General features: G+C 35.3%; 1 protein-coding gene across 2 annotated transcripts in view; it reads right to left on the bottom strand.

The window, feature by feature from the left end:
• Positions 1-26,370, bottom strand: part of LOC125239909 — a 108,837-nt gene that overhangs the window by 20,333 nt on the left and 62,134 nt on the right. Inside the window, exons 3-4 of one of the 2 annotated variants that reach the window (XM_048147679.1) lie at positions 8,536-8,925; positions 6,313-6,534 (exon numbers count right to left, since the gene is read on the bottom strand). In XM_048147679.1, the coding sequence (XP_048003636.1) occupies positions 6,313-6,534; positions 8,536-8,925 (612 nt within the window). Of the gene's footprint in view, positions 1-3,478; positions 3,704-6,312; positions 6,535-8,535; positions 8,926-26,370 lie in introns of both variants that reach the window. The other variant, XM_048147678.1, reaches the window with a different exon arrangement.

Raw genomic sequence — 26,370 nt, 5'->3', positions numbered from 1 at the left:
GTGAGTAGGTATAGTCTGTTAAGCCAGTTCCGACAGTAGAAAGCGGCATGTTTAAAAAATGCAGGCGAAGTGGGTTATAATCCCTTGGAAAATATGAATTTTGCGCCCCTTTCCAAAACATTGACAAAAATATCTGACCGGCTATAGACATTATAAATATTTCAATAAATTTTGTAAAAATAAAAATAATCCCACCTACTTCTTCTCCTTTAAAATAACAGGGACCTTTAGATGAGCAATTCCTGAATAGGTTGTACATTTGGATCACGTCTCTTATTTTGATAAAAATTGGTAGGCTGATAGAGTCCATGATGCTGAGCAAGATCCACTAGGTTTCCCAAAATGTCCTAGGTTGTTTGTATGAAACCTTCCTTTTTTGTTACCAGATTTCTGTACATTTTCGGTAACAAAAAAGGAAAGTTTCATACAAACTACCTAGGACATTTTGGGAAACCTATTGGATCTTGCTCAGCATCATGGACTCTATCAACCTACCAATTTTTATCAAAATCGGAGACGTGATCCAAATGTACAAACTATTCGGGAATTGCTGAGATAATAATAATACTTAACCGGCTTATAATTTGAACCTTGACTTATCTCTGAATGCACCCTCAAATTAAAACTAACTAGGTGTTTATGGCATCTATACTTTTTTTTACAATCAATAGGACGAAGGCACGACCATGTTCAGCCTATTATGTCTGTCGCCATCCGAAGATCGGACCGCCGATACTGTTCCAAAATGCCTACAATAAAATACCCATTTCAATTTTTTGTCGTTTTCGTATTTCATTGTGTGATTTGGACCATGAATTAGAAGTATCGATGACTTTCTTTGAAGAGGTTAATAAATCTATAAATCATTTGTTTTTTACATTTTATTAACGTTGAAATGACGAAAACGAAAGGACTTGATACATTTTAGTATAATATTTTTTGTAAACAGGACGACGAAAAAGGGGGGTAATGCTATAGACCGTCAACCAAATCTTGTCACTAGAAAAAGGAGGCAAAATTGAAAAATCGCGGGCTAGCAACACTAGTTTTGAAAATCGGTGGAAATTCGCGTGTCATTTGTATCTTATCTGTGGAAATCTCCACCCTCTACCAAAAAGAGAAAAAACTAGCACATATCCGTCCCTTTTTAATACATTATCTAATTCGTAAGGAAGGAGCGAGCCCCTTGAAAAAAAAATATATGTGGCTGTTCGACGTACATTGCTGGTTTTTGTTCGTTTCATAGGGATACCATACTTTAGTTTGATGTACATTGCTACTGCCAAAATTTGGTTGACAGGCTATACTATAATAGCATTCTGAATGAACACAACATAAAAAATCGTATTTCCCGGACGACCTAAGACTAAGCTAGATTGATTTTTCACCTCTGAAAACCTCCACGTAACAAAGAGCGAAATCGTTAGAGCTGTTTCTGAGATCGCACAAATAAATCCCCTTACTGGGATTCGAACCCAGGACCGCAGCTTAGCAGGCAGTGTCACTACGCTCTAGGCCAGACTAGTCGTCAAACGCATCCTAAGTTTGGTATACTGCCTTAGTCATTCAATTCAAGTTGTATATAATTTTAATAACAATAATCTATATTATTAATTATTTCAGTTGTGGTCCAAACAGACGGAACGGGTAATTTATGAGGACCAATTAGGCCCGGAGATGGTATCACGGTTTTTCTAATTGTCGCGGCGAACAGAGACGGCGTGGAGTCGATTTTTTTAATTATATGTGAGTGTGTTGAGTAAAACGTCCCACTTTGTCGGTTCCCATTAAGGCGAAATCTACTTGTATCTTAATATAAATAAACTGACAAAGCGACTTTATAGTAATCGACAAAGTGGGACGTTTTCCTGTGCACACTCACATATTATCTTTCTGTAAGTATTTATACACAATTTGTTATATTTGAATCTACAAATTTGAATAAAAACTACGCTCCTATGTCTGTTTTCTTTGGTTACCTACTGTACTTAAATCATACGATACGAGCTATAAGTGTTGTTGTGTGTTATACATTTGAGAATGTATGTTATAGATAGATAACTCTCATAAAAGAAAATTCGAATTCGAATAATTCCAATGTAAGTTATGATTATGATAAAATATACATTAAAATATTTCAATGTCAATTTCCAAAAGGAAACTTGGGAACTGTTTTTTTTTATAGAAAAATTGGTCCTACCCAAATACATTAGTAGTATCTTTTTTGTAGAATTAATAAGATAATAATCCTCCTATAAAATCACTAGAACATTCTCTAAAATCGGTAATTTGACCCGGTTATCGCTAATCTGCTGATCTGATTAGATTTTTTTTTAAATACGGAGCGTTTCTACATTGCCCGATACGAGATTGACTATTGGATACTATTATAAGGGGACATAAACATTCTGTATTAGATTTAATATTGATAAGCTAATAGAAATTGCCTTTTAAATTAAATATGCTTCAGATAATAAACACCTAATGCCAACAGCATTTTATTTATTCATTTTATAATATTATGTCAGACAACAGATTTGCATAAATAATCGTTTTAGTGAATTCAATTTATTTTTTCTAATTTACTTATTTAAATGGTAAGGGTTCTTTACGTAGATCGTAATTAGCAAATAATTATATAATTGTTGTGAATTAAATAAAACTATTTCTTTCCCAAATTTACTTATTCAAACATACGCAAGGTAATAATTAAATTCTTAAGATTATAACAGCTACTCCACAGCTTTTGTTTCCTAAAATCTCGTCGCCTATCGCGTCCGACGACAGCCTTTCTTACTATTTATTTCATTTATAACCCATTTATTTTTATTTTACTTTTTAGTTTCCTCGCTACGTTTCGAAAATGACTCTATTAATATGCAGCTTTAATTTGGAGACATTTGAAATCCGTATTTTCGATGTTCCAGGTAAAATAGTAAAACGTAAATCGAAATTGAATTAACTAAAACATTAAATGCTTCCTGGGAAAGATTATTATCTAGCTATACTACGTTTGTAGAGGTATAATTTATTTATATATTGATAAACATGATTACATGACTTTACATTGCTTTACAGCTAACCATTGCGTCACGCGTATGCGTAACTTAGGCTGACTAAACAAGAATTAAACAAATAGACATATATATTTACAATAATAGGCATACACATAACAAACATTTTATATAGAAACAGTTGAACACTTAACATCCATAATATAACTGTGTTTACATGTACAGTCTTTAGTATGTGACACTTACTTTTGGATCTAAAAGTAAGTCGTGTCGAATATTATTGCGGCCTTCGAAGAGATTCAACATAATATTGCAAGTGACTGCAAAAAAAAACATCAGTGCGCTAAAAACAACCCCACACACACATAAAACAGTGCAAAAACATAAACAAACAAAGCATGCACTTACCGTTCCAAACTCAAATTTCGAAAAAGCAAAACCATAGACATCTAGACTTTTCTAACCTTTCGTCGCAGCGGCAGTGCATAAGCGTGTTCACACGCCAGTTGAACAGCCCGTACTTCTTCTCCATACCGCCGATCCAGAACGGACAGCGGAGGTCGTGCACCCGACAGCAGCGGTCTGTGCGTGTGTAGCCCCCTAACTGAGAGTACCGGGTCGCTGAATACCCTTTGCCACACCATTTTGTCCCTGGCACTCTCAGTAGTTCTGCGGCGTCGCGCTTTTTTCTGTCAAGTTTTTTTTTCAGCAGTGATTTGCAGATAACCTCAAAATGCCACGTTTTAACGGTTTTGTTTGTGAAGGACCCTTCATATTTAGTGCTGGCAACCGATGATTAGACTATAGACGCGGTCAATCACATCTTGGCACTATAAAATGGCGCAAAATTCAAATTTTCTATGATTTAATCCTTTACCCCTACATTTTCAATCAATTCTTCAGTGTTATGGCTCATCGATGATTCAACCAACGTCAAGGTTCAGGAAAGCACGCGTTTTATGAAAACAATTGACCGGTGAGGTCACAATTTTTCAAATTTGCCGCCTTCTAGTGCCAAGATTGGTTGAAAGTCTATAAAATTGACACAAAATCAAGTCGCAGAATGTTAAGCCCTTAACTCTATTAACACACAAGAAGTTACTTAATAATAAATCTTATTCTAAAGACGGACACAACTCTATTTACTATATTTACTCTATTTATTATGGTCCTTCGCATATAAACAAAGAGAACTCGCGCTAAGCAATGGCATTCTAAGGACTTGACCATCTGTAATGACCGTTCCGTTAACGTTTCGACACGGACCACCAGCGTTTTTATGATTTAAAATAATAATCGTAAAAGAGATCGTTTAGAATCTGACGCCACAAACTTAGTTTTGCCGACAGGGAAATATTTCTCGCGTAATAACCATGTATTTGATAAGTAATATAGATTATTGTGGGTGTAAAGTTAAATTTGTACTCTCATCCAGGGTGCTATAAAGTTAGAGGAATATGCCCGGAGACTCCGGGGTGATTACTGCGTCCCAGTGAAAGGCAAGTCAAACTGGAGGCTTACATCTCATTTGAAATTATTTGTAGCCAATGGACATCACTTTTTGTCAAAACCTGCTGAATACGAAACTTTGCTATATTTCTAAGAATTTTTGCCCGATTTTTTTTAATTAAAAAAATAAATACAAAACTTGAATCGCACATTAGGTAATAAATATTGAGAATGAGGCGCGATTATCTAATTTGATGATTTCTCTAAGACTGTTTCAGTTTTTTAACCAATTTTATTCAGCAGTCATCATCCTTTTTGCATTATCCCGGCATTCGCCACGGCTCATAAAAGCCTGGGGTCCGCTTTGACAACTAATACTAAGATTTGGCGTAGGCACTAGTTTTCATCAAAAAAACAGTATCCGATTGAAATCCGTAGCCATAAAGCTAATGCAGCTGCGAATGATCTATCGATCATGTTAGTTTATGGTTTTATAGATCAGTAAAATGTTGGTGCGTAAAACTGAACGCATTCTTAATTCTCTGGGGTTGAAATAACGTGCAAAACACAATAGTGTGTTTATTTTGAATTTTCATGTTGTTGCCTTTTGAACTGATTGATTTTGTTTTGCGTTTGAGAAGTTATAGTAATAAAGCATGGCAACTTGGCATTCCCGCCACTAAAAAAATACCCGTTTGTAATAATCATCCCATAGACAATTATTTTCGCGACTTTTTTGATGACAGAATTTGACAATCCATACTAATATTATAATCGGAAAGTGTGTGTGTCTGTTAGTTTGTCCGTTTTTCACGGCAAAACGGAGCGACGAATTGACGTGATTTTTTAAGTGGAGATAGTTGAAGGGACGGAGAGTGACATAGGCTACTTTTTGTCTCTTTCGGGCAAAAGCTAGTGATAAATAAAAATGTTAATCGATGGATTCAGGCGTTACTTTGCATAAATATTAAATCCATGTTAATAAAAAAAACTAATCCGTGAATAGCAAAGGAATGTTCTAGTTTTTCATGAAATAAAAATGGTCGAATATTGTGTTTAATATAAAATAATTTACTTAAACCCTAAAAACGTTACTAGGAATCTTATTAAAAGAATTAAATTTGATTAATATACCTATTTAGTTTTAACTATAAAACTCCCGTGAGACTCATACATATTTAAAAATATTTTAAGCGGGTTACTCACGTATTAAGTCGATATAGCGTTCGACATGTTTCGGTTCAATTTCGAGAACCTTTCTCAAGAGTAGCGACACCCCGCCTTTACATGTCGAGAGCGCGACGCATACTGCGGGCGCTTGCTCGGTGCGCGCGGCTGCTGAACCGAAACATGTCGAACGCTATATCGACTTAATACGTGAGTAACCCGCTTAAAATATTTTTAAATATATACCTATTTAGTATTTAATTTGACTTTCAGTTTAATAAATCTTATGAAAGGAACTTCGAATGCGCAAATACTTTGCAATTCTATTAACAAAAACATATCACTGCAAACACTGCTCAAATTCGAAACTGTTTAACCATCCTCGACCCTCAGCGAAAACATAAACTCTATGATATAGAGCCCCAATTAAGATCCTCATGATACCTCTAACGACTTCTCGGAATGTAATCAGTGTTAATAAAAAATACCATCCTTTTAATGTCCTAAAAACATTAAATACTTTCGAGATCAAGTTATTGACAAAACAATCTACAGAACATAAAGTTATTTTACAAATTGTGCTGTGTAATTAACAATGTACCACCACCGCACCCACACACTTTACAATCCCAACGCCTTGAAGCTGCTCAAACGTGTCAAAAAAAAGAAATTAAAAACAAACCTTCTATCGCACGCGCAGTTTGATATCGTGAATGGCCTAAAGTTGAAGTAGCCGAATCTTCGTCTGAAGGGCCCTATGTTGAGCCGACAGTTGTCGTGGGCTCTACAGCATGTATCTTCCTTTCTATTCATGCCCAGTTCGTTGTACTTCTCAGCTAGATCGCCTGCGCCGCACCATTTTGTTCCGGGGACTATGAAATTCTCTTTCAACGATCTCCGTGACCTGTTTCGTTAGTCTATGGTTAGTTTAAAAAAAATAAAGTGACAGTTTTGGTAGGAAGTGGTGTTTTTATTCAGATTTTTTAAAAGTGCAAAAGTTTGTGTTATTTATTTTTAAAAGGATTTAGGAGTTTTAGTTAAGTATGATGATGATTGTTTTAAAAGTTTGTTAAGTAAATATTGGAAAATTAAGACAGTGAAAAAGGTTGAAGATATATTATATTATATTCAATTTAATTATCTATGTTATTTATTATGTTAGACACGCGTTATTCATAGTTATACATTAATTACTAATATTATTGTCAATTAGTTCAGTATTTAGTGCTTATGTTAATTCTTCTTTGTAGATGTAGATTTTTGCAGAATAAAAAAGATCATAGATTCGGTCCATAAAATTACCTTGGCAGCATTATGAAAAATACTAACGATATTAAAGATATAAAGTTTCGAACTCAAACGGAAAAAATCAGTCTTAATTATTGGCGGTTTGGTAACTTAACATAATCCCAAAAAAAACACGTTGAAGTAATAAAATACAATAAATTATTTGACGTAGCGTCTAATTATAAGTCATGCTCTCTAATAAAAAAAAAGAAAATATTGTTTATGGTCCGAGATTTTTTTATTTTTCGATTCTCTATAATAATGGTTTACAACAAAGAACTATTTTAACATATAATATATATATATAAATATGTAGTAAATACATATCGAAGCAGTGATGTGGTGGTCGTCAAGTAGAAACGTGGATAGGTCATTGCATTGATGGTCGTGACAGTCGTGAAATTCGTGAACTTAATATAATGTGGCGTAGCGCGGTACATTTCGTTTTTTTTTGCGTCGTTTGAGTAGACAGTTTACTACTCAAACGACGCCCAGAGGCCTGCCCAGACGGAACAATTTGATCAGAGAAGAAACTGATGTTTATTACAATAAAATTTGTAACTGATTCTTTAAGTACGTTTATATATGGATATAACGAAACAGTCCCTGCTAGGCCACGTAATCCTTGTTTTCATATCCTGTGTACTGAAATTACAGTTCAGATTGCTAATCTCGATTATTATATTAATATTAATTTAAAAGTATACTTTTTTAACAAGATTTTGGAAAAGTGATGACGTAGTCCATATTGATTATTCTAAAAATTTTAAAATCCCGTAAGACAACTCCATCTGGCGTCAAATACCTATGCATCGAAATCGTTTCGACATATATTAGCATTGTAAACACGAAGGTTAAACAATACATTTACTAAAGTACAAGAATATTAAATAGTAAATTAGCCAATTTAACTGTTATTTCTGTATCTAGGATATAACCTACAAATCTATTTAAGTGACTTAGAAACAGACAGAAAATATTGTAGGTAGTTTTGCGATTACTTAATTGTAAAGAAAATGTTTACATCACCTATTCGAAAAAAAGAATTTTTCGCTGCTAGGAGGCGTCCACGGTCCACGAGACCACTTTTCTATTCAAAGACATTTTTAATTTTGGAACAAAATATAATTATTTCCTCATAGGTGATGTAAAAAGCAGTTATGTGTTACATGGTAGCAAAATGGTTTCCACCTTATTAATTTAATATTTGAATCCTTCACTATTGAATTTTAATTTAACATGCCTCTCGACGCTTAGGATTCAATTATAGAATTTTTTGCTCCCTTGTCACACAATATAATATTTTGTGAAAGAACACAATGCACAAGGACACACATTTAAAGTCAGCCATTTTTTATTTAATGTACGGTCGAGGCGAGTTCTACAAATATTAAAAAAAATTTAAACCAACGTTCTAAAAGTGTATTAAATAATTCAAAAATATTAATGAAAATAAATCTCGCCTCAACCTACAAAATTCAAGGAACATTTATAACAGTATTTTTTACATTAAGGCTTGTCTTAAGGTATTAAGCATCATAACGAAATTTTTTAAACCTTCTTTTTTCTTATTACCTTAAGAAAAGCCCTCGAAACACAAACACAACATAAAAATTACCTTGCAAGCGTAGCACCAGAAATTTTATTCTTATTAGCCATCATAAACGTCAGCTCCTCATGTCTTTCCAAGCATTCCATTTTCAACTTGTCAAAATTCAACCAACTAGCGACATCTATTGGTAGCGTCTCACCATTTCTCAAAATACGAAGTGTCACATTACTAAAATGTCTGTAGTATTTTTCATCTTCGTTAGTGATTTCATTTTGTGATAATTTGACTGATTGTTCTTCTAACGCGAGTTTGAGTTCTTTTCTTAACGTTTTGAGGAAGTTTCTAGAATATTTCGCTTGGGTTATGTACTCGCAGTCTTGGATGTCGCCATTTGGTGTGTAGATCACTTGGACAAGATGGCGGCCGTCTGTCAGCTGACGCAGGCGCAGGCCGCTCCTGTGGAAGATAGGCATTCGTAAATATAACTTAATTACAGATTTTTTTAAATTAAGTGCAAATAAATAAATCCTTAATTATTTTCTTATCGATTTGTGTAATAAAATAGCATGTTTTTTTTATTTATTTTAGTTAGTTCGAGTCTCGGGCGAGACTTTGAATGCAGTTTTTAAAATAAAGGAACGTCTCCTTTAAGTAAAATGAGCCAGCTCAAGGATTTAAGGGAGTTTCTGTCCAGGGCCTGACTTATCTTTTTTTATACCACGTCGATGGCAAACAGGTATACGGTCCGCCTGGTGGAATATGGTCCTATCTTTCCACAATATATACAAAATATATTAGTATTATATTACAAGGCGGAGAAAAGGCTAAACACGAAATAACTCCGTTTCAAAATGGCTTTCTTGTTAAAACAAAAGAGTTTAGCCACTTGTGTAACTAGCTCTCTTACCTCGAGAGAGTACCTACTTGACTGGTCTTTTACATGTGGTTCAAGGAAAGAGCAAATAAAAGGGTCGTCAGTGAGTACTGCCACTAACTAGTACCTTGTCTTGTACTATTATATATTCTGTGCTAGTACCAAATACATGTAACTCCGTATAGACAGCTACTATCTAAGAAAAAACGTACCTCAGTACCATATAGAAAAAGGTACGGTGGCCTAGATGGCGTTACACCTTTGGGGGACGCTCGGCTAGATGGCGCTAATATTAATATTTGACATTTTAACACATATCAAGCTAAGAATATGGGGCAAATTGTCAAAACTGAGGTTTAACTTTTTTTTTAATACTACGTCGGTGGCAAACAAGCATTATACGGTCCGCCTGATGGAAAGCGGTCACCGCAACCCATGGACGCCCGCAACCCAAAGAGAGTCACATGCGCGTTGCCACCCCATTAGAAACTTGTACACTCCCCTTTGCTGTGTTAAGTATAAGTACACAGCAAGAGAGCTTGTGTCGAGACTGTCGAGAGATGGCAATCTATGCACTGTGATTAGTAATCACTGATTACATATTTTACTTTGATAGTACTTGATCCTCTTTGCTAGTAACTTGTCTACATGTTGATTTCATTTTTGTAAATAACACAGAATTATATTTAGAAGAAACGCAAGTGCATCTAATTATTTGTATGGCGGCCGAGCGTGTCAGATTTTGCACTGAAGTTGTTACTTGCCTGCGATTTTAAATATGTCTCAGACCCTTGAGTGTTCATAATTTTTGTGTTGTTGTAATTAAATAGCACGTAACGAGGCTGAAGGATTACGAACGAGAGGCTTTAATAACTCAACTTCACTTTTCGCCCTTAATACACAATGTACAACGACAATGTACTATTACGTTCGAGAATTACAACATAATATCTGGGCGACCGAGCTTCGCTCGGTTCTATTTTAATATATCACGTATTTAGATAAAAAAAAACTCTTATAAAACAAAAACAAAAAAAAGACAAAAAACAAAAACCTAATTTCTGGCCGGGATTCGAAACCCTGACACCTACGATCTATCTGCGTACATTAGACCGATCTCGTACGACTGAGCTAAGCGGAATCGATGCGCGCGCGGCGAAATTAACGACCATATTTTACGTTTACTAACGCGAAAGAAAAACTCATGAAAACTCGAAACAGGGATCGGATACCGGTATTTTTTTCGGAACGGTTCCGTACGTTGACCCGAGAACTTTACTTTAGCGTTTCTGGTTCCATTAACCGGTATTCTTTTTCGTTCAGTGAACGAACGTTTATGAGTGAGAACTGTTCCGAAGAACAGAATTAAATGATACGTTCTTTAAAGAACAGTTCGCGGGAACGGAATTAAATGATACGTTCTTTAAAGAACAGTTCGCAGGAACGAAATTATTTCGGTTTTTCTATTTCCAAGAATTTGAACGAACAGTGCAAGCGGTGTCGGCCACGGCCATCACTTTAGTAACTTTAGTTTGATTTGAGACTAGCGGTGAGTAAACGTGGCGTCGAACGAAACAAATACGTCGAAAACATTCTGCACCACAACCACAATGAAGTAAGTTTTTTCTTTTAACTTAGTGCTTTCAATTTTACCGATTTTAAAATTTAAGTAATGTCACGACGCTTAAGTATTTATTTACAGGCAATCGTACAGTCCAAGGTCAAATAAGGACGGGACGCCGCTATTAGCAAGAGCGAGCGTCCTTATTTGACCTTGGTACGGTCATCTCAGGTGTGTGTGTGTGTGTGTGTGTGTGTGTGTGTGCGTGTGCGTGTGCGTGTGCGTGTGCGTGTGTACAATATACACTACTTTCCCATTAATTGTGTCGTTGGTACTGTAGATAGTCAATTACCATAGAAATTACATCAGCTACTATCAACAATGGACCTTTAGGGTCAGTTGCACCAAACCGTCTGTCACCGTTAAAGCATTCGTTAAATTTTATTGTATGGACAGTTCCATAGGCGTCTGCTGCGTGACGATGATGTGTGTGTCAAATGTGGTTGATGCAACGGGCCCTTAGTCTAAAAACGTCACAATGAAAGATGTGAAATGTGCAATTAGTCACAAAAATAAATTGTTTTTAGTATTCAACACTCCCGTGTCCCAGAACTCGAAGAATCCCAATTCATCCAATGTTCTTATACTGCTGCGAGTGAAAGGGGCACTAATGATGATATTTATGACTTGATCGATGCACAGAATGAGCCACTGAGTAAGTACTTACCTATACTAAACCTTCATAAACCTAAATACTGAAACTCTGCCCGGTGGTTCGGTGTTAGGGCTTGCAATTATCCGTCCAATTCGAAATCCGGATGATTCGACTCGATATTTGAAAATCCGGATATTCGGATAAAATGGATATTTCGAATATTTTTTATTTTATTTAATAAATCTCATAATTAGTAACATAATTATGTACTACGATACGAAAAACACGTCGTAGGAAATTGTTATTTTATAATCAGGCTTGAGCTGTTGTTCGTAACCTTAATGTTAGGTTAGGTTACTTAGTTATTTCATTCTTGCCTTTTTTAGGGTTCCGTAGTCAACTAGGAACCCTTATAGCTTCGCCATGTCTGTCTGTCCGTCTGTCCGTCCGTCCGTCCGTCCGTCCGTCCGTCCGTCCGTCCGTCCGCGGATAATCTCAGTAACCGTAAGCACTAGAAAGCTGAAATTTGGTAGCAATATGTATATCAATCACGCCAACAAAGTGCAAAAATAAAAAATGGAAAAAAATGTTTTATTAGGGTACCACCACTACATGTAAAGTGGGGGCAGATTTTTTTTTTCATTCCAACCCCAACGTGTGATACATCGTTGGATAGGTATTTAAAAATGAATAAGGGTTTACTTAGATCGTTTTTTGATAATATTAATATTTTCGGAAATAATCGCTCTTAAAGGAAAAAAAACCGGCCAAGTGCGAGTCGGGCTCGCGCACAAAGGGTTCCGTAGCAGCAAATATTTAACCAAAATTACAGTTAAATCAACCTATCTCAAAAACTATAAGAGATACTTTGATCAAACCAAAAATCGTTGAAAGAGTTAATTAGCATGCATCACCTCTATTTTTTTTAGAATTTTATACCCCGTAGTTATAAAAATAGAGGGGGGGGGACATACTTTTTACGACTTTGAGAGCTGATATCTCAAAAACCGTTCACTTTAAGAAAAATGTTTTTTAGAAAACTTTATATCATTTTAAAAGACCTTTCCATTGATACCCCACACGGGTATGTACATCGAAAAAAAATTTTCATCCCTCAGTTACATGTATGGGGGCCCCACCCCCAATTCTTTTTTTTTACTATTTAGTGTCATAATTTTGTAGCGGCTCATACAACACATATTCCCATCAAATTTCATCACTGTAGTACTTATAGTTTCCGAGTAAATCGGCTGTGACAGACGGACAGACGGACAGACGGACAGACGGACAGACGGACATGACGAAACTATAAGGGTTCCGTTTTTGCCATTTTGGCTACGGAACCCTAAAAAGTGCGTCCCCCCCCCTCTAACTTTTGAACCATATATTTAAAAAATATGAAAAAAATCACAAAAGTAGAACTTTATAAAGACTTTCTAGGAAAATTGTTTTGAACTTGATAGGTTCAGTAGTTTTTGAGAAAAATACGGAAAACTACGGAACCCTACACTGAGCGTGGCCCGACACGCTCTTGGCCGGTTTTTATGAAATGACTTCAGTTGCCCATAAGATATATGATTTTATTTTTATGTAATTTTGACTAATATTTGATATTAATGAATTTTAATGCTAGAGACATAATCTGATTGCCATATGAGGCAAAACGTCATGTTGTGATCGTTTAGATCGAATATTACCTAAAAAAGGTATTACCTACCTACTCCTTGTTTAAATATCAGATTGCATTTACGAGGTTTTCATTGCCGATTTATTCAAATGCAAAAAGAACTATGACATATTACAAACACCATTTAGCTTTGTTAAATAACAAGGCTGAATGATCTTTCTCTCTAATAATTTTCACCTCTTATCTTTGATGACTTCGTGACTCCATTCCAGTTACACTTGGGACTCTCGGGTAGACGTTCTTAGCCAGTAGGCCTAGCATATGATGGCCGCGAGAGTATGTCGCCGCGAGATAGATGACACGTCTTTGTCTAATTGTATTAATGACATAAGGACGGGTAGTCTATCTCGCGGCGACATACTCTCGCGGCCATCACGTGCTAGGCCTGCAGAGGGCCTTACGTTACGTATACGTATACAGCGAAAAAGTTTTGGTGTTGCAACACTTGCAACCTATTTTGAAAGGATAAAATGTAAAAGCGTATCTGCTTAACTACTTCATCTTGTTCTGCAGTTCAATACTAAACAGGTCTTCCGCCGCGGGATACATAGAAGACTTCTTTTTGTCAGAAAATTTGAACAGTTTTAGTTCTGTTTGCAATTTATTTATTTATTTATAATGTATTCGGATGCTAACAATAATGAAAGTGCAGCGTTTGATACGGTACTCAGTGTCACTTGATTGATTGAGTTAAATTGATATACATTTACATGAGATTATCCACAATTATTCATGAAAAAAACCCTGCCTGCTAAGCCGCGGTCCCGGCGGATTCGAATCCCGGTAAGGGCATTTATTTGTGTGATGAGCATAGATATTTGTTCCTGAGTCTTGGATGTTTTCTGTGTATATAAGTATGTATTTATCTATATAAGTATGTATTCGTATCGTCGCCTAGCACCCATAGTACAAGCTTTGCTTAGTTTGGGGCTAGGTTGATCTATGTAAGATGTCCCCCAATATTTTTGTTTATTATTTATTTACTTATAGTCATACTTGTTATGGAGAATTTTTGGCCAAAAGCTGCACTTTTGGATGGAAGCAAGCCGCTTTGCATGGTGATAGTAGACATTATAGTAAACGATTTTTTCCGAGGATATCGAAATTTCATCTCTTAGGAAGCCGAGCGTAGCGAGGTGTTTTATGAAAATGAAAAAAATTCTATCTTTTTATTGTATCGTCCGATTTTGACAAAACGTATCTCAAATGAAAGGTATTAATTTGTGTAATTTAAAAAAAATACAAAGAAAAAATTTAAAAGAAAAGTAAGAAAAAAATAAAAAAAGTAAATTTCCGTCTCGCATTGAATAACTTCAAAGAATGACAGAAAAAATGTACAATGTCGATATACAAGTTTTTTTTAATCGAAGACAGATAAATTTTTAGTTGAAAACTGAAGACCGCATCGAAATCAGATCAGCATTTTTTAAGATACAAGTTACCAAAGTTGGGAAAGATCGCTTTATATGGCCACTTTGAAATTCCTTTGCCAGAAAGTCAGAAATAACATGTTTTTCTGACACAGAAAAATACATAGTAACAGTACACATCAAACTAAAATTAAAAATTCCGAGGATATTATAATTTCATCCCTTAGAACGACGAGCGTAGCGAGGTCGGTTACGAAAACCGAAAAAAAATCTCATTTTTTTTGTACGTCGTCCGATTTTGACAAAACATGTTTCATTTGAAAGGTATTACTTTATGTAACTTAAAAAAAATATTGAAAAAAATTGGAAAAAAATGTAAGATTTAAAAAAAAAACCTTAATTTTCGTATCACACTGAATAACCGCAAAAAACGGTAGACACGGTGTATAATTTCGATATATGATTTTTTTAAATTAAAGACAAATAAATGCATGATTATAAACTAAAAACCGAATCGAAATCGAATCAGTAGTTTTTAAGATGCAAGTTGTCAAAGTTGGCTTAGTTTGTTTATATGGTCGCTTATAATAGTTATAATATAAATTCCTTAGCCAGAAAGTCAGAAACATTATATTTTTCTTACAGTTAAAAGTATGCATAGGTAATAGACATCATTATAAACATTTTTTTACAAGGATATAAAAATTTCATTCCTTAGAAACCCTTACAAAGACGATCCAATAAAAAAAACTGCCTTTTTTTTGTTTTTCGTAACAGACATCGCTATGCTCGGCTTTCCAAGGGATGAATTTTTTATATCCTCGTAAAAAATTGTTTATTATGATGTCTATTACCTATGCATACTTTTAACTGAGAAAAATATAATGTTTCTGACTTTCTGGCTAAGGAATTTATAAGCGACCATATAAACAAACTAAGCCAACTTTGACAAATTGCATCTTAAAAACTACTGATTCGATTTCGATTCGGTTTTTAGTTTATAATCATACATTTATTTGTCTTTAATTTAAAAAAATCATATATCGAAATTATACACCGTGTCTACCGTTTTTTGCGGTTATTCAGTGTGATACGAAAATTAAGGTTTTTTTTTTTAAATCTTACATTTTTTTTCCAATTTTTTTCAATATTTTTTTTAAGTTACATAAAGTAATACCTTTCAAATGAAACATGTTTTGTCAAAATCGGACGACGTACAAAAAAATGAGATTTTTTTTTCGGTTTTCGTAACCGACTTCGCTACGCTCGTCGTTCTAAGGGATGAAATTATAATATCCTCGGAATTTTTAATTTTATTTTGATGTGTACTGTTACTATGTATTTTTCTGTGTCCGAAAAACATATTATTTCTGACTTTCTGGCAAAGGAATTTCAAAGTGGCCATATAAAGCGATCTTTCCCAACTTTGGCAACTTGTATCTTAAAAAATGCTGATCTGATTTCGATGCGGTCTTCAGTTTTCAACTAAAAATTTATCTGTCTTCGATTAAAAAAAAACTTGTATATCGACATTGTACATTTTGTCTGTCATTCTTTGAAGTTATTCAGTGCGAGACGGAAATTTACTTTTTTAATTTTTTCTTACTTTTATTTTAAATTTTTTTCTTTGTATTTTTTTTAATTACACAAATTAATACCTTTCATTTGAGATACGTTTTGTCAAAATCGGACGATACAATAAAAAGATAGAATTTTTTTCATTTTCATAAAACACCTCGCTACGCTCGGCTTCTTAAGGGATGAAATTTCGATATCCTCGGAAAAAATCGTTTACTATGATGTCTACTATCACCATGCAAAGCGACTTGCTTCCATCCAAAAGTGCAGCTTTCTTTTCATAACTAGTATGACTATTATTAAATAAGGTAGTAGTGCCACTCAAGGAGTAATTTTTGATATAAATCGCTTTAATATCGTAAATGTGTTAATTTTACTTTAAAATTTGTTTTCCAAATGAGCTTCTTAAAAATTGCAATGGTATTTCTGTCATTCACAATATTCGAATTATTCGTTTTATCCGGATTTTAACGTGCAAATTATCCGAATTTCAAAATCAGCGGATATATCCGGATTACAATACAAGCCCTATTCGGTGTCACTCCTAAAGTAGGTACTTACAGGCGACCGTACCGACATATGTCAATTAGGGACGCAGTTATTTGTAAAAAAATGAGAAAGCCTTATACGGTCAACCGGGGTGGCTTTAAAACGCAGGGGTGACTTTGAAAATTTAGTTTTAAAGTCATACTGTAAGTAAATTCGCGATTTTCTATGGTAGATTTACAAGAATATTTATTGATCTATTATCTATCTACTAATTACATGAACAGTTTCAGTAAATAATGAATGATGTTAATTTTAAAGCCGTTCAAATACCATCAAAGTAACCCCAAATTTTCCTAAAGCCACCCCGGTTGACTTAGCTCTCCCGCTCTTACAATCCCGTACTTGTTGGACCTTGGTCGGTTTGGTCGTCTGTAGACAGTGTAGACACTAATACACTCGCCAACTACAGTTGTGTATTCCATGTAGATACACCAAGGGCCCAATTCTCAAAAGCTTGTAACTTATTGTAATAATTTTCTAGAAATGTAAGTACATTATGCAAAATAAATAAGATATTTTTATTGCAGATAAAAGCTTTGACATAGATGATGAAGATCTAGCCTTCAAAAAAATATATATAGAGAAAAACTACCCCATATCCAAGCGATTCTGATGACCTTGAGTTGGATGTAAGTGCTTATAGTGTGAGAAAGCTGTATAAAATATAATCTGCACTAATTTGTATAAATATGTGTGTTACTTAATCTGTGTGAATTTGTAATAGTGATATGTTTTTAAATGTTTTTAAGGACCAAGATGCAGTCCTTGAGAGAGCACAACCCATGCAATCCATTTATAGTGAACCGGAACCGGACGCGATGTGCCCTTGTTCATGCAAGCGTAATATAGTTGCAGTCGTTATAAGAAAAAAGTTAGAACAAGTTCCCGAAGAGAATTTACGGGCTTGTTTAGAAGATCTCGAAAATAAAATAGAAAAATATTATTAAATGTGTATCAAGATTATGTGTACTCTATCATAATTATAGCTTCAGTGTAAAAGTCAATCATATTTTGGTACATTCGTTAGTGAAATATCGTTATAAAATAAGGGTTATTCCACTAGTCAGAGTTACCACTAAGTTGTTACCAGTGGTAACTACAATGTTATTTTCCCATAGGCAATTACTGGAAAGATTATATCATAAGATTCATAAGTTTTGTTTTATTTTATACACATGTAAAGCATGACCAGAAATATATGACTACGCGCCATGTAGCGGAATTTCATTAAAACTATTTTCTTCATAGTCATCATACTATACTGAACTGTCACTCCATACATCAGAATAACAGCGCACTCCTGCCTGACAATAGTTATTTATATTTCTGGTCAGGCTTTAGTTTCTTAACCATACTTACCATATCCAACGCGATCAATGTTATTTTCACCAAATCTAATGGCAACAGCTGAGACTGTTTCCTCACCTTTAATTGATTGGCCTCAATGGCCACTACGTAAGAGTCGTTAGAGGTGCACATTGACTTGCCTAATATCAAGGACGATAGATACCGGGACTGACAAAGCCCATACAAAAGTTTACCTCTGAAATGTCCCATACATTTCCGAGCGATTATTTCCGAAAAAATTAACAATATCAAAAAATGTTAGTAGTAAACCCCTATTCATTTTTTAATACCTATCCAACAATAGGTATATCACACGTCAGGGTTGAAATGAAAAAAAATCTCTCCCCACTTTACGTGTAGGGGGCGGGCACCCTAATAATGTTCTCATGCAATGATTAGTTGGTTTCGATTTAGCTTAATATATTTTTTGTTCTTATTTATGGTGTCTGTATTTAGCTCTGCCGTGAAAAATATTTAAAGAAATAAGGAGGCCGTTTCATCATCGCCACCAGTACAAAACAAGGTCCCACGTAAGAAGAAAATAAACATCGACGACTTCGATACAGGCACAAGCTTCATGAATTTTAGGCTGTGTGGAAGTAGCAAGTCTTCAAACCTAGCTTATTAAATTGTCATTCTCTAAAACCATGCTTTAATTTTCTACAAATATTAACGCGAAACGAAACCCAGTACTCGCTGTCCCGATTATACATGACGTCGGCACATTATTGCCATATGAAAACGATTTGTAGCGACACTCTTCCAGGGTCAAATAAAAACTTGTCAGGCTTTAGTTACTAAAAAAAATCCGGATTTAATCCGGAGTTCGGATTTTGCCCTAAAAATAATCCGAAAATCCGGATTTTATATTATTGCAATCCCTAGGTATAACCCAATCCTTTCAGAAAATATTTACTTTATCACAAAATTATTTTAAACTTTCTTTTTGACATCGAAAAGGCTTTAGTTTTTTACATACCGAATAACTTTATTTCGGTATCATGATTCCTTTTAAGATAATTGGGCGAATCAACTTTTTGACCGACTCAAATCTGTCCGCACATTCTTAACATAGTTGTGAAATTTCACCCTTAAATAATGAATTTTATTGGTATTTTTCACTTTACCCTGTATATTAAAACATAACCCTAACTGTTAAATCTAATAAACTGAAACTTTGTTCATTAGAAGTTCGATTTCTTGGTAACTCCAGAGACATTTTGAGTAACGCCAGAGACACCAAAAATGTCGGTCAAAAAGTTGATTCGCCCAATTACATTATGTATAAGGTAAGGAATAATATTTAGAATACCTAAAATATGACAAATTTGCATTCTATTCAAATCAGTACGAGTATACTTCACGGAGTCCAAAACTATACGCAAATCAGAAGTCCAAAACTAGAAAAATATAGATAGAGACTATAGAGAGCGATTGCGGGCGCCGGTCGGCTCGAGCGCGAGTACTTGCGCCGCCGGCGTACGCGCCTGTGTGCGTGCGCCACGCGCTCACACAACTTTACTATACAGGGCCTCTCTGTGGGTTCCGCCCCCGTCAACGCGACGGCGATAAAGACCTAAAAATCTGAATTCGTGCTTGCCTCCTGTATCGTCTTAATCCTTTAATGATTCCGTTAACGTGAAACTTTAAGTAGACAGGTTTTATGAAGACAATTGGCCGGTGAGCCCTACAATTTTAAAATTTGCCGCCCTTTATACATGGTGTATATTCTATGCTGTTTCTTCCTATCCTAATAGTTTCAATATCAAGCATACACTATCACTGCACGTTCGCTGTTTATACGCCGAAAGTTGCAACTCAAGTAAATGAAGTAAACAAAACAAACAACCTACCTTCACCTTCATTGCCGGCCGCGGCCGGCCGGCTAACCGAAACAGAAATATACATGAACTTCGTGTGAAAAAGAGACAGCGAAAGGCGGCTCGTGCGTCGGCGAAAACGTTCGGCTCTGGCGCTCGCTACAGTCGCTATACCTACTCCCGCGCGGCTCGGAACGAAATAATATTGGTTTTAGGAACGCTAAAATTCTGTTCGTTCATTTAAACGTTACTGTAAGGAACTGTTCTTTGAGGGAACGAAATAAGAACCGAAACCGAAATTATTTTGTTCCCACTGAACAAAATTTATAATGAACCGTTCGTTTAGGGAACGATATAAGAACCGTAACCGAAATTATTTTGTTCCCATTGAACAAAATTTATAGGTAACGGTTTAAGAACGATATCAAATGGTATTTGGGAACGGGTTCCGATCCCTAACTCGAAAATTCGCGTTTTCCGGGATCTAAGGCTATGCTAGATCGATTTTTCACCCCCAAAAACCCCCACATAACAAATTTCAGCGAAATCGTTAGAGCCGTTTCCGAGATCGTCGGTATATATAAATAAATAAATAAATATACAAGAATTGCTCGTTTAAAAGTATAAGATAGGTACTTAAATAACCTCAATGCACCTCAGCGATTTGTCAACAAGATATTATGCGATTTGTACATGTAGCCAGAACTTAAGTGGCGAACTGCAGGGGTGCGGTTGTAATGCAAATGCACCCTCGGATTATTTAACTTAAGTTTGGATGGTAAGTGCAACAGCAAACCAAGAATAAACCTAATTTTAAATATAATGTAAATCAAGAATATGTAAAAAATAAACTACTTATCGGAAATGTATGAAACAGTTATAATGTATGGTAGTCATTTAGCATACAAAATAAAAGGTCAGTATATTTCAACAACCGTGCAATAAGCCTAAACAGTTGTTTAACTAAAACGTAGATCATCAACGATTTAAGGATTTTTTATGAATACACCCATACCCATAGAGCGTACACCCATCTTAAAGGCCGGCAACGCACCTCCAACACCTCTGGTGTTTCGGGTGTCCATGGGCGGCGGTGATCGCTTACCATCAGGCGACCTGTCTGCTCGTTTGCCTCCTATCCCATAAAAAAAAAAGAATAAGGCTGTTAGGTTCTATCATTGGAACAAAAAGCACTTTTTACAAGCTTTTATTCAACTTGCCTTGTTAGTAAGTATATAAAAGTTTGGGTCAAACGTAGAAGCTAAATTTGACCCACTTCCCGATTTCCGATTGAGCTGAAATTTTGCACACATATATGAATTACGTGACAATGCAATATTATGGTATCACGGAGCTGATCTGATGATGGAGCAGAAATATGGTCATAGGAACTATGTTATGAAAGGGGTTTTTAGAAAAGTCTCGAAGAGCAGTAGAGACTGTTCTTGAAAGAAAAGTACAGTCAGCGATAAAAGCTTGTGCCAAAAATGTTTTTTTTTTCAAAAAAAATATTGTTAATAAGTAGTTCATTTTCACATGTTGCATGATGCCATCCACGACGATCCGCGGTCCACTGGGAGGGATCGCAACTTGGACACCCCTGTTAACACTTGCTGTGTTATTGTTTATTAATAACAACCATATCGAGTGTCATTTCATGTTAATTTGTTAGATGATAGGGTGTAAATTAAGATTCAACGTCTCATAATAATATTTTAGATAAAATATTTAAGTATATGTTTATTTGTATTAGTTGTACTATTATATATTCTGTGGTATTAGCACGAACAGAACAGGAGATTCGTTTTTTTTAGAAAACGCATATATGAACTGAAATAGATATCATACACGAAAGAAAAAATGGCAAGGCCCACTGGTGGCCGAGCCGGGAATCGAACCCGGGTCTTCAGCTTACGCGGCTAACGTCTTTACCACTAGACCACACGCCCGCCCCACGCCACGCCGTCGCGTAGTGTTACTACTTGAAAAAAGAACAAATCAAAAAATATTCAATAAAATAATTTGATTTGTTCCCTAGTTGTAGGTTTATAATATGTTAGAAAAAGGCGCGAAATTTTCACACAATTTTTTGTGTGTTTGTTTAAAGCTAGTTTGTAATACAAACGCATCACGACAAATTCCACTGGCCATTGCAACCAATTAGAAGACGCGTCAATTGACAGTTGGAATGACAGACAAATGTGTCGAATCTGTTAAACGGCCCGCACATGTCGACGATAAAGGACCCTAAAAGAATTGGCGGTTACGATGGAAGGCATCCAATTGTTGCTTTCCTTGCAAAAGGATCCTTTATACTTAAATAACAATATAAGAAATACAATGCAGAAAATACAGAAGGATCCTTTATAGGTACTTAAATTACAATATAAAAAATACAAACATTTATTTAGGTACTTTATATTGTGGCTTTTATATCGCATAAAAAACGTTTTCATTTGAAATACCGAGTTTTTTGTATAATTTTAATGATATATTATTTTAATTGAACTACGAAATTAGCATTATATGTATATAGATCTTTTAAACGTAATGAAATACGTTAAGATCATAAGTTATTAATAGTGTACCTTATGATATAGATACACTTACACTATTGTGCCTTTAAACATAGTTGTAAGTGTAAATAATAAATAAAATAAAAAACTTTAGACACGGAACGCGACAGAAGTATGGAAGATAGTTTTAAAAGGTTACAACTGCCAAATGAGTGATATATGGAATATTTGTTACAATGAGGGTGGTACCCTTGTATTTCTTGCATTTAATCACTGTTACATGTTTATTTTTATTCAATTTGGCGAGGGTGAACATTGTCGAAGTGGGATCAGAATGTATCGATGTCATAATATGGTCTTTCGTGTGGGTAGATGTAAAATACAACATAATTTAATGTGGTGACGGGTTAAGAATTTCACCCCTTTCTTCCCGTGGGTGTCGTACAAGTCGACTGTGGGATATGGGTTAAATTGTGGCGTGGGCGAGAGGCTGTCAAGTCTTTCAAACTGTCACTGCAATGGATTTCTTTCAACCCCTTTTTGCCAAGAATGGCGCTGAAACTTAGTAGTTCATGTGCTCTGCCTACCCCTTTATGGGATACAGGCGTGATTATATGTATGTAATTTAATGTGTGGTTTTAATTTGTATAGAAGTTAATGACACGGAAAAAATACCGCATTAAGTTAAAGACATTTTAACACACTTTTGTAGGTAATTCGATATTAATTATAGTTATATTTCGATTTAAATACATTATATAGTAGCTTATGTCCGCGGCTTCGCTCACGTTAGAAAGAGACAAAAAGTAGCCTATGTCACTCTCCATCCCTTCAACTATCTCCACCTAAAAAACACGTCAATTCGTCGCTCCGTTTTGCCGTGAAAGACGGACAAACAAACAGACACACACACTTTCTCATTTATAATATTAGTTTGGATTACATAGATAATTATTGTATTACTACTTAAGAGGATACGGTAGCGAAAATGCTAAAATGGAAAGGAGCCCCCTTTCAACTTGGGAATTTTAGTTAAATATACAAGTGTTATTAACTAGATTTATCGAAAAAAAAATGTCCATTAAGGACAACTCAGTCAAAAGATATTTCAAAAAAATCTTTAAAATCGAGGTTCGCTCTCGACTCTTTCCTCTTTCAAAACTTAATCAATCGGAACGAAATTTGAGAATCTCAATAACAATGAAATAATCTGTGTCGGACCGTTTAGATTTTTTGGCTAATTGTTACCGATCTTGAGTATCACACCTTTTTTTGAGCCATATCAGGCCATATTGAAAAAGGCCGTATTTAGAAATTTTTGATTGGATCTAGCATCTTTTAAAAAAAAAATAGCAAAATAATCAAAACGGTCCGACACTGATAAAAATAATAATAATCTGTGTTGAAAAAAATCTTTGCTCTATCTTCAAAAACCAGGGAGGAAATAGTCGAGAGCGTTTGTATGGAGAATTGACCTGTATCGTATCGTCTTAAGTTATTAGAAACAACATTTAATGTTATTTTTGTAAATAGCAAACACTTAATAAAATAATAAAAAATAAACTTGTAAAGTTTATGAATAAATCAATAAAAGAAACAAATTAATATCAAAACCTATACGACCCATTACTCTAAATTGCAAAATTACTACTGATACTTTGATAAATGATATAATAGTAAAATAAACATCAAATCACCAGTAGGGGAAATAATTAGATTATGAACATCGAGGGGCCCAGAATACATCCCTGAGGGACTCTCAGTTGCACTTTGTGTACAGAACCCAATGGGGTAAATGTAAAGCCTGACTAGAAAGTAGAAATCAAAGATGTAGTCGAGTATTATAGAGAGTTACTGTCAAAGTAAAATGTGTAATCACAGTGCCATCTCTCGACACAAGCTTAAAACTTTTGAACCTCAGTTTTAACAATTTGGCCCATATTGTTAGCATGATATGTGTTAAAATGTCAAATATTAATATTAGCGCCATCTAGCCGAGCGTTCCCCAAAGGTGTAACGACATCTTGGCCACCTTACCTTTTTCTCTATGGCTTCTAGGTACGTTTTTTTCTTAGATTTTGTCCGTCTATACGGAGTTACATATGGCTTTGATGGTAGTCGGGAAAAGGCGGCAAATTATTTGAATTTCGCGCCTTACTAACAAAGTGGGTTCACCAGAGTATATAAACAGTAAAGGATTAAAAGTAACATTAGTTTAAAGCAGCTGGTCACCACCTGTCCCGTTCTCACACGCGGTAATCTTTATTGCTCGCTCGGGACTAGTGATGGGACCAATGTTCCCGGGAACGAAAACTTTCTGCCTGACACAGCCACAGGCTGGCAAAAAATGAAAATGCTGCCATATTTTTTTTATTATATTCCATTAGTTATAACTGACTGTGTGGACCTTTTACATCTCACAAGATCTTGTTTCAGTTAAGTCAATTTAAGCTATGTAATAATATGCTTCTCGAGGCTGAGACGTAGGGTTTAAGCCAGCGTAGCGTTATTTGACATTTATATGCGCATTGTAATATGCCTACTTGGAAAAAAAATATTTCATTTCATTTCATTTCATTTCAAAAAGAGTAGACAACAATCAACCGTTTTGAATTTGGCAACTACTTCGACAGAATTTGACACTTTTCTTTGAGAATAGTTTAGTGTTGCTATGATAAAAAAAAACATTTCTACTTTTTTTTGCCAAACTGTAGACCACAGAGAAAGGTGTATTTTACGTCTATCAAGCCATTTCCGTGTTTTAAAAAAGTGGCAAATTAAAAAAGAGGCCTTTTCTAGTGACAAACTTGTTTGGCCAAGTAGGAGTATACTAATCTAACTTCGAACAATTATTAAATAGAAAGAGACAGAAAGTAGCCTATGTCACTTTTCTTCAACTATCTCCACTTAAAAAATCACGTCAATTCGTCACTCCGTTCTGCCGTGAAAGACGGACAAACAAACAGACACACACTTTCCCTTTGTTATAACTATATTATGGGTTTATACTCGTGTACTGATTGTGTGTGTGTGTTTGATTGAAACAATTAGATTTATTCCCTACTAGCTGACCAGTTGAACTTTGTATGGAAGTTATAATTCGCATTATTTTCATATTTTCTCACCTTTCAAACCTTCCCTGGACTATGAACATTTTACGACAAAAATTAGCCAAATCGGTTCAGCCGCTCTCGAGTTTTAGCGAGACTAACGAACATCATTAGATTTTTATTTATATAGATAGATATAGATTTGTATTCTGGGATCATACAACGTTCCCGGGAACATTCCAGCTTCGGCACGTCACGTCACTGCTCGGACCGCAGACGGATTGCGGACGAACTCACTTCGTTCTCATCTCGAATTCGCATCTTATGCGCTTATGGGCGCCTGGTACTTGTGCAGTGTTTTCGTTCAATTGTTTAATTAATTAATGCTCAACTAGGGAACAAATAAAATTATTTTTATTAATATTTTTTCTTGATTTGTTGTTTTTAGAGTAGTCACACTACTATATATAAATTATAAACTTAATTAAATAACATACACGAAAGAAATAACCTATACCACAAAATTAAAATTTTGAAAAAACCCCCCGACCGCGACATAGAAGACCGATTTTCATGAAACATTCTTAGCCATGTACTCCCCCCGACTAACTCAGCTTTCAGACAAAAAAACTAAACGATTTAGATTTAGTTCATCTGTTCGGGAGCTACGATGTCACAGACAGACACAAACACAGACAAACAGACAAACAAACAGACAGACAGACAAGACAAACTTATAACACCCCTTCGTTTTTGCGTCGGGGGTTAAAAACGACAAGGCTCACTGGTGGCCGAGCCGGGAATCGAACCTGCGCGCGGTGTGGGTGCGGGCGGGCGGGTGGTCTAGTGGTAAGGACGTTAGCCGCGTAAGCTGAAGACCCGGGTTTGATTCGC

This window comes from Leguminivora glycinivorella, chromosome 26 (genome assembly GCF_023078275.1).
Source record: "Leguminivora glycinivorella isolate SPB_JAAS2020 chromosome 26, LegGlyc_1.1, whole genome shotgun sequence".
Taxonomy (NCBI): Eukaryota; Metazoa; Arthropoda; class Insecta; order Lepidoptera; family Tortricidae; genus Leguminivora; species Leguminivora glycinivorella.
The sequence above is the reverse complement of the archived record's forward strand: the minus strand, read 5'-3'. Positions and strand labels throughout refer to the sequence as shown.